This window comes from Mustela nigripes, chromosome 2, assembly GCF_022355385.1.
Source record: "Mustela nigripes isolate SB6536 chromosome 2, MUSNIG.SB6536, whole genome shotgun sequence".
Classification (NCBI taxonomy): Eukaryota; Metazoa; Chordata; class Mammalia; order Carnivora; family Mustelidae; genus Mustela; species Mustela nigripes.
In genome coordinates, this window is record NC_081558.1 from 163,029,008 (window position 1) to 163,044,492 (window position 15,485).

Here is a 15,485-nt window from a genome sequence, read left to right on the forward strand (position 1 = left end):
TTCAGTGTTTGTTGGAACTGACCCTTGGCTCCTGCTAATGAACTTTCCAAGGTGAGTAGGATTTAGTATTCTTAGTATCTGCTTCACTGTACTACCAAGAATGTTTATGTCCACTAGCTGGAGTTTCCTTCTCCTTCAGGCAGTTTTCTTTTTTTTAATTTAACTTCATTTTGTTTTATATTTTATTTTAAGTAGGTGCCACACACAATGTGGAGCTTGAACTCATGACCCTGAGATTAAGAGTCTCCTGTTTGAATGACTAAGCCACCCAGGCACTCCTCCTTTGGACAGCTGTAAATAAACTCTAGCACTGACATATTATTTTTCTCCACCCTACTGTTTGGTTGATAACAGGGCATGACTACACTGCCTGCCTCTCTTCATTTCCACCACTTATGAACCAGGTTATAATTTCAAAGACTTTATTGAAGTCTTTATTTGAAGACTATAATTTTGAAGACTCTCACATTTACTGCATTTCAGGTTGGTTACTTCCTAATGGTATAAAGAGCCACCATCTTGTCAGAAAATTGCCTAAGTCACATAAAATGAATTGTTATCATACCCGTGTATTCTTACAGGCTTTAAAAAAAGAAAAAAGGCCTATATTCCATAAGGATTTCTTAAGACCTTTTAGCAAAGTCCCATTTAGGTCACTATTTGTGGAATTCATTTTGTCTAGTAGAACTGTTGTTCTGTATGGGATGATCAACCTGTGTAAACAACTTAATCATTACATTTGGTATTGCAGACTCATATAAGGGCCAATTTCCTGGAGTCCTAATGTCACCTACACCTCCATAGGACAGAAAACCCTATATAACCAGTCACTCCTCACAATCACAATGCAGCTCTTTGTGCCTATGGGCTTTAATGAAAACACCCTTTTGAGGGCACCTGGGTGGCTCAGTGGGTTAAGTCTCTGCTTTCCACTCAGGTCATGATCTTAGGGTCCTGGGATGGAGCCCCACTGGTCCCTGCTCAGCGGGGAGCCTGCTTCCCCACCTCTCTCTGCCTGCCTCTCTACTAGTAATAGCTCTCTATCAAATAAATAAATACAATCTTTTAAAAAAAGAAACACCCTTTTGCACCCTAAACATCTCAAGCATTCTTTCTTGACTGTTGGGCTGTAAGATCCCACCCAGATCACCATGACTTCCTCAAATGATGTTCAAATGATGTGCTACGAGTGGCTCATGGAACTCAAAAACACATTTTACTTACTAGGTCACTGGTATTATAAAAGGATGTAATGCAATAGCCAGATGGAAAAGATGCAGAGTAGGGGATGTGGAAAGGGCATGGGGCCTCCAGGGGGCCACTCTCCATGCACTCATCAACCCAGCTCTGTGCATCACCATCCTTTGGGTTTTTATGGAGGCCTCCCTACCTAGTCATGGTTGATTAAATCCTTAGCCACTGGTGATGGATTCAACCTCCAGCTCCCCCCTCCCCCAGAATTAAGGAGGTGGGACTGAAAGGTCCAACCCTCTAATCACTGGGTTGCCTATTTTGGCAACAACCCCCCCCCCCCAGGCACTTTGCAAAAGCCACTCATTAACATAACAATACACCTTTACTGCTCTCATCACTCAGGAAATTCAAGGGTTTTTTAGGAGCCCTATACCATGAGCCAGGATGGAGAGGACAGAAGCAGTTCTAATTAAGAGTCACAGTGTCAGGGACGCCTGGGTGGCTCAGTTGGTTAAGCGGCTGCCTTCAGCTCAGGTCATGATCCCAGTGTCCTGGGATCGAGTCCCACGTCAGGCTTCTTGCTCAGCAGGGAGCCTGCTTCTCTCTCTGCCTCTGCCTGCCATTCTGTCTGCCTGTGCTCGCTCTCTCTCTCTCTCTGATAAATAAATAAAATCTTTAAAAAAAAAAGAGTCACAGTATCATAATAAAGTAGGCCTAAAATCCTTCCATTTTTGTGATTCCATTAAAAAAAAAAAGGACAACATAAGTTTACAGAAAACGTATAATCGAAGAAAATGTTTACCTCTAACAAAGTTGCATGACTGATATATTTTTCTTTTAATCATTATAATGCAGCCCTGGCTATATGGATAGAGGCATCTATATGTATCTGGATCACTTTAAGTGTCTAAATATGAGGCTATCTGAGAATGTGAAGCCTGGACCTCTTGGTTCCCTTTTATGGTAAGACCTGGCCTTTCTTTTTTCTTTAGTAGTTTCAAGTTTTTTTTTTTTAAGTCCCAGTTAGTTAACATATAGTATAAATCCGTTTCAGAGGAATTCAATGATTCACCACTTACGTGTAGCCCCCAGTACTCATCAAAAGTGACCTCCTTAGTCCCCATCCCCCATTTAATCCAATCTCTGGCACACCAAGACCTGGTCTTTTTTTTATCATGGAAATTTTAATTACCTTAGGAAAATTTTTACTGTTTAACTTTTATTTTTTGTGTGTGAATGACTTTCAAAAAATGTTCTTACCCTGTGTTTTGTTTTTTAAAGATTTTATTTATTTGGGAGAGAGAGAGAGAAAGAATGAGAACATGAGAGGAGAGAGCTCAGGGGGAGAAGCTGACACCTTGCCGAGCAGAGAGCCTGATGTGGGTCTCAATCCCAGGACTCCAGGATCAAGACCTGAGCTGAAGGCAGTCCCTTAACCAACTGAGCCACCCAGGCACCCTCTTCTCCTGTGTCTTTAGAGATGTAGAGGCTCATGGGGCACCTGGGTGTCTCTATCAGTTAAGGGGCTTCCTTCAGATCAGGTAGATCAGGTAGACGTGTTGGGCTCCCTGCTCAGCAGTGAGTCTGTTTCTCCTTCTCCCTCTGCCCCTCTGCCAGCTTGTGCTTGAGACCTCTCTCGCTCTCACTCCCAAAATAAATAAATAAAATATTAAAAAAAAAAGTAGAGGTTCACTATTTGCCTTCCCTTATATGAGTAGTCAAAAATGCATGTGCCTAGGGGCACCTGGGTGGCTCAGTGAGTTAAAGCCTCTGCCTTTGGCTTGGATCATGATCCCAGAGTCCTGGGATTTAGCCCCACATGGGCCTCTCTGCTGGGCAGGGAGCGTGGTTCCTCCTCTTTCTCTCTCTCTGCCTCTCTGCCTACTTGTGATCTTTGTCAGATAAATAAATAAAATCTTAAAAAAAAAAAAGCACCTGCCTATAAATAGGTATTATGAGAACATTTTAAAGCCAATCCAAAAATATAGTGTCACAACCTTCCAAAAGAAAGCACTTATAGGATCCGTAGCAACGTATTTCTGGGGATTTCTGTATTTTTCATCATTATATAGAATACAGTAATATAATTCAGAGCTCTAGTTTTGAATAATTTCCATGAATACTACTGAGCGCCCCCTACACAACTTCTGCTTCAGTAGAGTGAAGCTTTCTGATGCATTCATTCTTCAAGTGTTAGCACCATGGCTAAATTCATTCAGGGGATGCAGAGTATGTTCTGTCTCCATCTTCATCTCTGTATTTTTTCATCAGAATTCAACTGGGGCCCCAGGATGCAGGAACTTCTGGCTCCAGGGTCCCAAATAGACCGGGTGTGACCACTCACTGCTGATAGAATCCAAAGGCAGAAAGCTGAGTGGTGATGAAACAAGAAAGGAATTTCAAAGGCCAACAACTGGGAAGTCGGTGGACTTACATCGCAGGGACGGTCCCCACAGTGCTACAAATAGATCTAAGTTTATATAAGGAAAATGCAGGACAAAGGTTGGGGAGTCCATGCAGCTGGGCAGCAAAGGTCAGGCCAACCACAGTCTTGGGGCTCGGGGCAGGCCTTACTGTTTGAGAGAGTAGTTTCACGTCCCATCATGGGAAGCTCCACCTGCCAGGTCTTTGCCTGAGTTAAGAGAGAAGCTGGAAAGAACTTAATTAAGAAGTACAGACTGAGGCCAAAAGGGATGTAGCTGAACTCCTTATTCAAAAACCTTAGAACAGCTCAGAAAGATGTCCATCCATCCCTTATTATGTTTTTCTCCAATGATAGCAAATGCTTCAAAGCCACAAAGGCAGGTGGTCCATTGATGTTTTTGCAACTCAGGGTTGATATCTGAGGGGTAGAAAGAGAGAGACCTGTGTTCAAAATCAATACACATTGAATTTCTAGAGCTGTTTTAACTCAGTATCATGTTTAAGAAGGGAAACACTCAGGAATAAGAAAATTGCACAGTTGTAATTTTCAACCATAACACAGCATCAGCTACATTCTGCCTTCCTTTGATACTCAGTTGAAAGGCAGGTCTGTATGAATATAAAGTGCTATTATCTATCTTCTCTTTGAGGCTGCATTTAGTAATCATTCTCATTTAAGTTACTCTTACTGTCCTATGCATGGTTATGCTTCTAGCTCAGGAGGAAAGCGATTCTTATCATAAAAACCACCCTGTTTCTGAGTCGGGTAAAATTTAAAGCCACAAGAAACTGCATTATATTTGACAAGAGTTAAGCCTTCTGAACAAAAATGCATACATGCTGCAAAATTAAATTAAGCTTGCTTTTATAAACTCTTACTCCAAAGTTCCTTGGGATGGTTAACTACGTAAAAAAGCCTCCTGTACTTCAGTTTTCGATTCCCAGTTATCAGGACATGAGAGCCAAAAGAACTCCCGGAGGGACCACTCACTTCATGCCCACGTGCCCTGGAGGTAGACCGCACACCTTACACAGAGGCCTTGTGTGCAGGCTGGCTTGAAGTCTGATAAACATGTCCTGTTCCGTATTTTTTTAAGTAGGCTCCACACCCAATGTGAGGCTTGAACTCACCACCCCAAGATCCAAAGTCACAAGATTCATCGACTGAGCCAGGCAGGTGCCCCCATGCCTTGATCTCTAAAGTGAAAGTCATGAAGTAGATATATACTCGGTGACACTGTGTTGCCTCACATTTCTGGACTCAATCTACTGGGAGGTAATTAAGGATCAGAATCACTTTTCCTCACTAGTGCTTGACAGAGGATGGAAGGAGGAATGGAGACAGTTTATAAGTAAAGAAATCAGGGGCGCCTGAGTGGCTCAGTGGTTTAGGCCTCTGCCTTCGGCTCAGGTCATGATCTCAGGGTCCTGGGATCGAGCCCCACATCGGGCTCTTTGCTCGGCGGGGAGCCTGCTTCCCCCTCTCTCTCTGCCTGCCTCTCTACCTACTTGTGATCTCTGTCTATCAAATAAATAAATAAAAATCTTAAAAAAAAAAAAAAGAAACCAGATGGGTGGGATGCCTGGATGGCTCAGTCGGTTAGACATCTGCCTTCCGGCTCAAGCTGTGATCCCAGAGTTTTGGGATCAAGTCCCACGTGGGTTTCTTGCTCAATGGGGAGCCTGCTTTTCCCTCTGCCTTCCAGTCGACCTGCTTGTGCTCTCTCTCTGTCTCTGACAAATAAATAAATAAAATCTTTAAAAAAAAAAAAAAGAAAAAGAAACCCCTGTGTTTTTCTCCCCATATTTCAGCTCTACCATCTACCCCCAACTTTTCTCTTTTTTAACGCAAATTATTTATTTTTTAAAGTTTTATTTATTTAAGCAATCTCTACACACAGTGTCGTGCTTGAATCCGCCACCCTGAGATTAAAAATTGTATGCTCTTCGGACTGAACCAGCCAGGTGCCGGTATCCCAGATTACTAACTAACCTGACAGCCCACATTACTCTCCAAATTTACTTCTAAATTACTCATCTGTTTCTTTCTTTCTTTCTTTTTAAGATTTATTCAAATGAGAGAGAGAGAGAGTGCATACACACAGGCCGAGCAGGGGAAGGGGCAGAGAGGAGGGAGAAGCAGACTCCTTCCTCCTGAGTGCGGAGCCCCATATGGGCTCCACCCCAGGACCCGGAGATCATGACCTAAGCCTAAGTCAGATGCTTAAATGACTCATCTGTTTCTTTAATAAAAAATAACTCCATAAAGGATACCGACTTCCCACCATAGGGGACACTTAAAAGGAAGAGAGTGGAGTTTTAGAGTACTTATTACAATACCAGATATAGAGAAAGAGGTATTCTTATACTCTGTTATAAACTGGTAGAAGTCATTCTGGGTATGAACGGAACCATAAAAATACTGAGTAAGACCAGCTTTTGACCCAGCACGTACAGATTTAAACCTGTACCCCAATCAGCCCCCACGGTCATCTCCCACCAAAGCTCTCCATCCCTCCAATAAGAAATGGTGGGGGTGTTATGTGATACAATCCTGTTTTGTCTTCTGTAAATGCAGATTAATGACTCTGGAAGAAAATTCACTGCCCCTAGGTAAACAACTAAAGGCCTCATTAACTCAGCTCATTTTATTCAATTAAAAACTTTTTTGGAAGATAAAATACACGCAGAAACAAAAAAGAAAACCTGGCAGGAATCCACCACATCTCTCACAACCTTATTCAGTCTCCAACAGTCTGCTGATAGAAACATCTGTGAACATAAAGGAACCTTCCTTTACTGTGGAACGGGAACGCCCTGAGGGGGAGCACTGGAGCTTGTACCACTCACCGTGGCCCACACAACCAGCCCTTAGAAAGAAGAGAAGAATGATTTTGAGGAGGGCACTTTTTACATAGGAATTTATCTCATGCTTTTAAGAAAAGGAAGATCCGGGGCACCTGGGTGGCTCAGTGGGTTGAAGCCTCTGCCTTCCGCTTGGGTCGTACTCTCAGGGTCCTGGGATCAAGCCCCGCATGGGGCTCTTGGCTCTGTGGAGAGCCTGCTTCCTCCTCTCTCTCTCTGCCTGCCTGTCTGCTTACTTGTGATTTCTGTCTGTCAAGTAAATAAAAAAAAACTAGGAAAAAAAAAAAAAAAAAAAAGGGAAGATCAAAGAAAAAAAAGAAAGAAAGAAAGAAAAGGAAGACCCCTCCTTGCCCCAGCAATAAAACGCTAAGCCCCGAGAGACACCCCAACCTCAAACTGTTCTTCTCCCAACAACGTTTGTTCAAAACCACCGTCCCCCACTTCTTCCATAAAGCTAATAAAGGCAGACCTTCCCTTTGCCTCTCTGGATTTGCCTAGGGTTCACCAAAGCTAGCTTCTCCTGGACTGCAATCCTCTGCTACTCCCTACTAAGCTCATTTTTTTTAAACGTAGATAAAATTACCATTTGCTCTGTTCAACACATCCAGCATTGATTCAACATGCGCTGCGTTAGACACTTGCTACAGGAGACATGTGAGAACCTCTTTAGTCATCCCTGCAGCCCTCTGAGGAAGAGCTAGCTTTTCCGGGGCTTCCATCTTAGAGGGGAGGGAAGGGAGAGACTTTCAGGGGTTCGATCATTCGCCCAAGGTCACAGAGCTGGGTAAAAGGCGACTGCGTTTCCTGGCAGCCCGGCTCTGGAGTCTGCGCTCTTACCCACAGCTCCCCATTACCAGGCCAGGGGCCCGTCTCCCAAACCCAAAGCTGCTATGGCGGCTTCCCAACTCACCTTCCGGTGTCTTCGCAGACCCCTCGCCAACTGCTTTTCCTTATTAGGGTTGAAAGACCTTCAAAAAATGGTCGTCAGAGCCCGCCCACCCAACCTCCACCTGGTATTTGTCAGCAGCTTTCCATTGCTCTTTGCCTAAAGATGAGGAGGTCAACCTCTCCAGACACAGCTAACGTCTTCCTCCTCCCCCTCCGAGCTCCAGCCTCACAGCCCTGATTTGTTCCTGAAAGGAGTTAGCTGACCCCTCCTCTCCTCCTATTAAGTTAATGCAGTTCTTCTGGTCCTTCAAATCTGACCCTTACCTAACTTCCTTGATGAGACCAAAACCCCTATTGCAGCCCACCAACTGTAAGGAGCTTTTCTGCCTTTTAAGTGTCGTAATTGAGTAGTTTTCACAATATGTATAAATAAATGTAATGCATTTTAAAATCCTGTAAAAGATTATTTTTATTAGTTAGTGATAATGAGTTACTTAATGTTTGTCCTTCCTACCAGGCTGAAAACCCTTGAGGACAGGGTCCTTGTCTGCTTTTGTCCATCGCTGTATCTCCTGTACCAAGCACATAGTCGCTGTCCATTTATCAAACACTTTTGTTCAATAAATGAAATTCAATCATGAATATTTTTCTTTCTTTTTTTTTTAAAGATTTTATTTATTTATTTGACAGAGAGAGAGATCACAAGTAGGCAGAGAGTCAGGCAGAGAGAGAAGGGGAAGCAGGCTCCCCGATGAGCAGAGAGCCCGATGAGGGGCTTGATCCCAGGACACTGAGATCATGACCCGAGCCAAAGGCAGCGGCTTAATCCACTGAGCCACCCAGGTGCCCCCAATCATGAATATTTTTCAACTAAGGAATAGAGCTCGATGCATTGACAAACATTTTAAAAAGCAGCAGTTTTTTCTTTTGACTACTAACCATTCATAAAAAATTTTACACATAAACGTATTTCTCTAAAGAAACAAATAAACTTACATATATTCCTATTTTACATTTGAGAAGTCAAATACAATGTCAAAAACATTGTATTTGTTGAAGATTGCTTATAAATTTATAAGCATATTCATTTATAATATTTGTAATAAATTTATTTCCACAGCTCCAAGCCCAACAAAAGTATTTGGCTTTTTGCTTCATTTGAGAACTCAGTATTATTACTTTCAATTATGCTCAAATATTTTTACAATTAAAATGTGATATATATATATACATATATATATATATATATATATATATGACACAGCTTACCAGTTGTTTCTTTTTTTTAATCGTTGGTGCAATTCTTTCAGAAATTATTTTCCTCAAAATCATGGTAGGTCTAAGAATTCCTAAATCATAATCTCAATATATACTCCATCTCTCTCTTTTTTTTAAAGATTTTATTTATTTATTTGACAGAGATCACAGGTAGGCAGAGAGGCAGGCAGAGAGTTCCAGGGAAGCAGGCTCCCTGCTGATCAGAGAATCTGATGCAGTGCTTGATCCTAGGATCTGGAGATCATGACCTGAGCTGAAGGCAGAGACTTAACCCGCTGAGCCACCCAGGCGCCCTATATTCCATCTCTTAATACAGAAATTATAAGTTGTACCTTGCCCAGGATGAGATGTCTCATCATCTGGGTTTGGACTTAATTTAGAATTTAGCATGTTACCTCCAATTACACTAGGAATAGAAAGATGATTCAATCAAACACTTTGTATATATAAATCTTGACTAGAAAGTTACTGATTTTTGCCTATGAGCCAGGGTAAAATACCAGTCAAAATCTCCATGTGACCTCCCAGACGGTTCTAAATACTTGCTTTCCTCTTTAGTACTTTGGGGCTTGTTCAGTCCTCATCTACACTTCCTTCTCCACTCCCGAGTCCCACTTACTTACATCGTGTGTCCGTGTATTACTATCCTGGGAGGATAGTATCACCTCCGTTCTGGGTAGGGCTCATCTCTTCTTCATCATTTTGAGGCAGGCAATGAGAGGTAGGAAAACAAAACAAAGGCAGAGCTTTGTAACCTGACCCAGGAAGGTTTGAATCCCACAATTGCTGGCTCTTAACGTAGAATTTTTCTTCCCTTCCCATATCTGATCCCCCTCAAGTTTGACAGGGAGGAGCAATCTGAACGGGAGGTATTTTCAGACTAATTTTAAAGAGACAGTCTTGACCTTGTTTGAGAGTTGGTAGGTCAGAGGCTTGAGGGGGAGGATAAGGCTCACGGGACCTGATTTCTGGTTCTCTTACTGCATCATCCAGCAAATTACCAATATAATGTTGTCCGTACTTTCAGCATCCACAAAATGGAGGACAATAAAATACTGGCTATGGAACTTTTAAACCTAAAGTCTGGAACAAAACAAAAACTCAATAGACTTTACAAACTACTCTTACTGTTTGTGGGCAGATAGGAAGGGGTATGAGTGTAACCTGGGAAGGTGGAGCTGCGATTGGCTGAGTATCTTGCTGAAGAAATAAAATTATGTGGGACAAGATTAAGGTTTTGCTTCCTTCAAACCACCAGTCCGGCTCTGGAATTCTTTTGTTTCCACAAGGTGCCTCATTAAATCCCTTCGAACATCCTGTGGAGAAGTCTCTGGGAAGTTTTATTTCTCCCTTGGATTTTTCGGAAGGAGCTTCCAACTGCCGGACGTCTCCTGAACCACACAGTAGGGTTTCTGTTAAAAAGCTCACAGAAGTGGTAGGAAAGGTATTACTAATTAATTAACACCAGAGACACCTCATGAATAAAAGAGTCCACATAATTAGTATTCACAAATTGTGAGGGAGGGAAGATGGGGAGGAGAAAAAGAAGAGCGCCCTTGGGTGACAGGAAGTGGGAGGAGACTTTTAAAAGACTTTTCGAAAAGGGAGGAGACTTTTAAAATCTTGGACCTAGGGCCGTTTAAGTAGCTAGAATTTTCTTTTTGTCAACCTCGACTTCTCTGTGGATATGGAGAAAGCAAAAGGCAAAAAGGTAAATACAATTTTAGTGGTTTTGTTTCTGTCTGTCTTTGAGAGCCTCGTCCTGTTTCTCCCTCCCGCTTGAGCACACTTGATCCTTGTTTTGAGGAGAAAAGAATGTGGCTTGATTTCCTCTTAAGAAAAAAACAAAACAAAACAAAACAGTAAAGTCCTAAATAACCATCTCAGCCTGATAATATTGGGGAAAGGATACTGTATATAAGAAACAGGGCTTCCTATTTTGGTTTTGAAAAGATGCTTTATCCTGTGTTTAAGAAGATTTTGCTTTCAGGCCTGGAGGGGAGTGGTGACAGGAGAAGAAGGAGGTGAGGGGAAAACTTCAGGAAGAGGTAAAGGACCTGAGGTTGGTGGGGAGAACTAGATGCTTTAATTTGCCCTCAACAGACACCGGTCCTAAACCAGTAATGGTAGGTCTGAACCTGTCTTTTCCAAAGGTCACCAGGGCTATGGAATAATCCAAAGTCAGACATACTGACAAGCACAACAGGCAGAAATTAAAGGTAGAGAAGCTTTGGGGCGCCTGGGTGGCTCAGCAGGTTAAGCATCCAATTCTTGATTTCAGTTCACTGCTTGATTTCATGGTCAGGAGTTCAAGCCTTCCAGGCTGGGTGTGAACCTTACTTTAAAAAAAAAAAATAAAAAGCAGGGAGGATTTGAGACCTTTCAGTGGAACCGAACCACAGTGCTAAGGGAACCCGAACACTCTCAACCATCATTTTTGCCCAATTTTAAGACTTAAGACATTAGGCTCCAAAGTGAGTAGTTTGTGTTAAGGCTATGCAAATGTAAAATTTGTATATGAATGCAAAGCTGCTATAGTGATGTAAAATGCCATACAAGTGTTAATTTGTCCTGTGCTCCCGCCTTGAGGACCCTGGAAAGGATTTCCACGTAGGGATTTTGTGTTCCTCAGAAATGCCTGCCTGTGTGTCTTTGGGTGAGGTAGCTTCTGCATCTGAAAAACAGAGTTGGAAATTGCTACTAGGTTGCTGTGGGGAGTTAATGAAAGAAAATAAAAAATACATCAAGATCTTATGTAAGAGGTTTCTCTATCAGATAACTGTATCCTCAACTGTTCTCTTGCTTCTGGTGTTCAATTAAACAATGTTTGAGGGCCCAGGAGGAGAGAGAAATTCTGCCCCTAGGCAGCTTACCTTCAAAGGGGGTAAGGAGCACTGATCAAATCCCACAAGCAAATGTAAAACTGACTGATAAGGGGGAGGCGGAGAGGCAACTTGGGAGTTGTGACCTGGTCTGAGGAGATTAGGAGGGGCGGCCAGGTGAGGGAATACTGGAAAAGAGATTCTGACGGAGAAGTAAGATTTAAGAAAGTGAGTGGGAAGAAGGCTGGCGTGGGGTGAGTGAAATCTCTTCAGGCCACGGTAACTAGGCTGGAAAGGAATTCTATGACCAGCCCTTGGGGCCATGGAGAGGCTGGTCCGCTGAATTAAAGACATTTGTATATCTTCATACTAAACACAAGGAACCGCCGCAGGAGTATATATAGAATCCCTCTGGCAGTATTAGGGGAAAACTTCGGAAGAGATCAGGATGGAAGGAATGGGGGAAGAAAATCTTCAGGTAAGAGAATAAGGGATAGGGCAGGTGATACAGGTAAGGGCTCCTGCACCCCCTAGCCAAAGAACCGAGTTTCTTCTACTTCTGCGGTTGTTATCTATATTTTGTCTTTTTCATATTTTCGTCTTGGCCTCCCATTTCCCCATCTACCTCATTTTAGAAGTCAGCCTGGGGTTGAGATGATTTCCCAGAGGAGAAGCTGCACTGCCAGTGATGTGTCTAATGACTATCCTGGTGCCGTGGATGTGAGTTCTCTCGAGGCAGGTAGTGTGTGTGGTGGGGCGGGCACGCTCGGGAAGACGGCTCCTCTGTCCCCGGCAGAACTCCACCAAGTCGGGGGAGCACTCTCTGGCTGGCCTATCCGAACCAGCATCAGAAGAAACCAGAGAGAAGCAGCAGGCTCCCGGTGAACCAAAGTTGCAAAAAACCTCCGCCAGCGGGACCAATCGGAAAAGATCCATGAAAGAAGACAAAGGTAAGAAGTCTACAAGCCCTCAAATCTCCTTTCCTTGGGTTAAGAAGACTGAGGAATTTTCTGAAGGAATAGAAAAAGTAGGGGGAAAAAAAAGTCCTGTATTCTGAAAACCCTCCACTTCCTTCGGCGTTCAGCTTACTTCGCCCGCGCCTGAAGCCTTCTTTCAGCCACCTCTGTTAAAACTTGGGTGTCTTCAGGTTTCCAAACTCTGACAGTGTATTTGTTCTGTTCATCATTTTGACTTCACTCGCTGCTTAGTGTTAAGGGATCTCAGAGTACAGTGGTTTGGGGACAGACTGCTATAAATTTGAAATCCTATCCTTAAAACTCCACCTTCTTTTTCTAAGAATGGAGGATAATACTTAACTTAGCCAGGTCAGATGGAGTGGGCTGCAGGCTCCATTGTAGTGTATAGGGAATAATTGGGTAAAAATGCCTACATGATACCTGACTAGTAATGTGCACTCGGTAAAGCCTCATAACTGTTAGTGTCATTATAGTTGTCTATTCTGGAGTGTGTTCTAGAAGTCTTCCCTGGACAGTGAGAGTGTGTGAGGAAGCTGTGTGCGGTGAGACCCAAGCACTGCCCAGAGTGGGGAGGGCTGATGTAATTCTGAGAACGGGTGGTTGTGTGTAGCATCGCCTAGTTGTTTGCTTTGTTCCTTGGTGAGGGGACCAGGCCCCACTGAGGATTACAATGTCGGGTTTAAAATGACTCTCATTCCCCTGGATTGGAAGTAAGATCTCTAGTACAGCCTCGTTGAAATCTGGGTGTAAGTGCCCACAAGGGAGCAAGTATGGAAGTTTCAGGAAGTAAAAACTGGAGCTTCAGAAGTAGTAAGTCCGTCCCAGGTTTGAGGTTGTGTCTTTTGGAAGTTCTGGGGTCTTTGTCAAGTCATTGAATCTGCAATGGGGATTGGGTTGGGAGAACTTAAAAGTTGTACTTTGACATTTTAAAAGGCTATCCCAAAGTGAATTATTGCTAATTTCATCCTGTTTTCCTCCTGCATCTTGTTCAGAAAAGAAGGAAGAAGGCAGTGGAAAAGTAAGACTTCGGAAGAAAATCCCAGTTCCTCCATTACCTTTGAAATTGCCGCCCGCCAACATGCTTCACCGAGACGTCCTGCGGGCCTGGTGCCAGCAACTAAAGCTGAGCACCAAAGGCCAGGTGACTGCCCAGGGTCAGAGGCAGTGCTCCTGGGGGGAGGGGGAGGATCCTTACTTGATTTTTAACTCCTTTTTCTCTTGTCTTAGAAACTGGACGTATATAAGAGAATCTGCGAATATGCTTACCCTGATCAACAGGTAAGTGATTCGTAGGGATTTGACAAAGGGGAAGCTTTAGTCCTCATTCTGATTACCTAATGGAGCATCAGAAAGTCCGTGGAGGGATTACTTTAGCCTCTCCTTCCCTCTGAAGGGAAATAGCACACCCACCCACCCACCCACACCGACCACCCCCTTCCACCCCTACCACCAGCCACTTCACACCAAAATTGGGCAAAATCGTAAAAATTGGACTGCACTTCTGACAGCACCTTAACCTTGCAAACCCTGTTTATAGAAGAATATTCCTGTCACCGCAGAGGAGGCCAAGATTCTCTCACAGTCACAAAGAAGATCAAAGATGGAGCAGGGGGAAATGTCTCTGGAAGGTTTTGGAAAAAGGGTATCTTCGGACGGGACCTACCCTCCTGAGGTGGCTGCTCCCCCTGAGGGTGGGGCACCCACCTCTGTGGGGTCTGGTGCTCTCCTGGAGGGAGTCGATACCGTTGTTGTGACAACTTCAGCCCCAGATGCTGTGTTTGCCTCCTGGTCGAGAATTGCAGGCAGGGCTGGCATGACGGAGACCGTGGAATCGCCACAGGAGGCCCACGGTAAGCCCAGGCTTGAGATTTCGCTCTGGTCCTGTTGAAGGAAAAAATGCAATTGATGTTAACCTCCAATCAGTTTTAGGGTATATAAAAATCACCTGAAGGGTTGGTGATTCCTGGGCCCTACCCACAGAGTTTCTGATTCAGAACTGAGGTAGGGCCTGGGAATTTTCTTTTCCAATAATTTTTCAGCCAGTGCTGATGATGCGAGTCTGGGGACCGCACTTTGAAAACCACTGCTGCAAATTATTGATGTCATCAGAAGGGAATGGCAATCTGTTTGGCTTTCTTTCCCCTTCTTGAAGGAATTCAAAGAGCACGCTCTAAAATCAGCTGCCTGAGCTTAAGCCTGGGATCTTCTAAAGTCTGTTAAGTGAGTGACATTACCAAGATGTTTAATACAGTTCCCAGTTTTCTCACCATAAAATAGGTTAATAGTTACACCTACCTCATAATGTTGTAAGAATTACAGGATATAAAATTAAGAGAAACCATAAGCTGGTTAGCCCAGTACAATGCCTTTTGAAACCCCAAACCCATTTCATGCAGACCCTCCCAGACCATTCCGGTTTAGTCTTTCTATTGAAGGAAACCAGAGTATGTCATCCCAAATTATACCTGTCCTAAATTGTTTTAAAATGTATAATAAAAATTGCTTTGAGCTGATGGCAATTAAAGAGCAGTCAACCCAGAAAAGTCCCTTTTTACTGCCTATAGGCAGCTTATAAATTCTCTTTTTGCTGGAGATAGTCCACTGAGAGGTGGCACCAGAGATACCTTATTTATTAAGTTCCTTCCCCATAGATTGACCTGCCCACTCTCTGCCGCCCCCAGGAGCCTATAACTGCTTCCCTTTTTCCTGTTGTTTCTCTACAAATTCCTCTTTCTTTGTAAAAAAACGAGGATTCTGAGCCACCATTTTGAGTTCGTTTTCGTTGGTGGTTTCTTCAAGGGATATGTGCCATATGCATTAAGAAACTGATTTTCGGGGTGCCTGGGTGGCTCAGTGGGTTAAGCCGCTGGCTTTGGCTCAGGTCATGATCTCAGGGTCCTGGGATCGAGTCCCGCATCGGGCTCTCTGCTCAGCAGGGAGCCTGCTTCCTCCTCTCTCTCTCTGCCTGCCTCTCCATCTACTTGTGATTTCTCTCTGTCAAATAAATAAATAAAATCTTAAAAAAAAAAAAAACTGA

The 15,485-nt window shown here is 43.5% G+C and overlaps 1 protein-coding gene across 1 annotated transcript in view; it reads left to right on the forward strand.

Annotated features, from left to right (window-relative positions):
* Nucleotides 1-10,336: 10,336 nt before the first annotated feature.
* The window catches only part of DPPA4 (developmental pluripotency associated 4), a 10,000-nt gene continuing 4,851 nt past the window's right edge, over nucleotides 10,337-15,485 (forward strand). Inside the window, exons 1-5 of the mRNA XM_059388360.1 lie at nucleotides 10,337-10,364; nucleotides 12,314-12,421; nucleotides 13,441-13,589; nucleotides 13,676-13,726; nucleotides 13,989-14,298. Of these exons, the coding sequence (XP_059244343.1) occupies nucleotides 10,337-10,364; nucleotides 12,314-12,421; nucleotides 13,441-13,589; nucleotides 13,676-13,726; nucleotides 13,989-14,298 (646 nt within the window). The remainder of the gene's footprint in view (nucleotides 10,365-12,313; nucleotides 12,422-13,440; nucleotides 13,590-13,675; nucleotides 13,727-13,988; nucleotides 14,299-15,485) is intronic.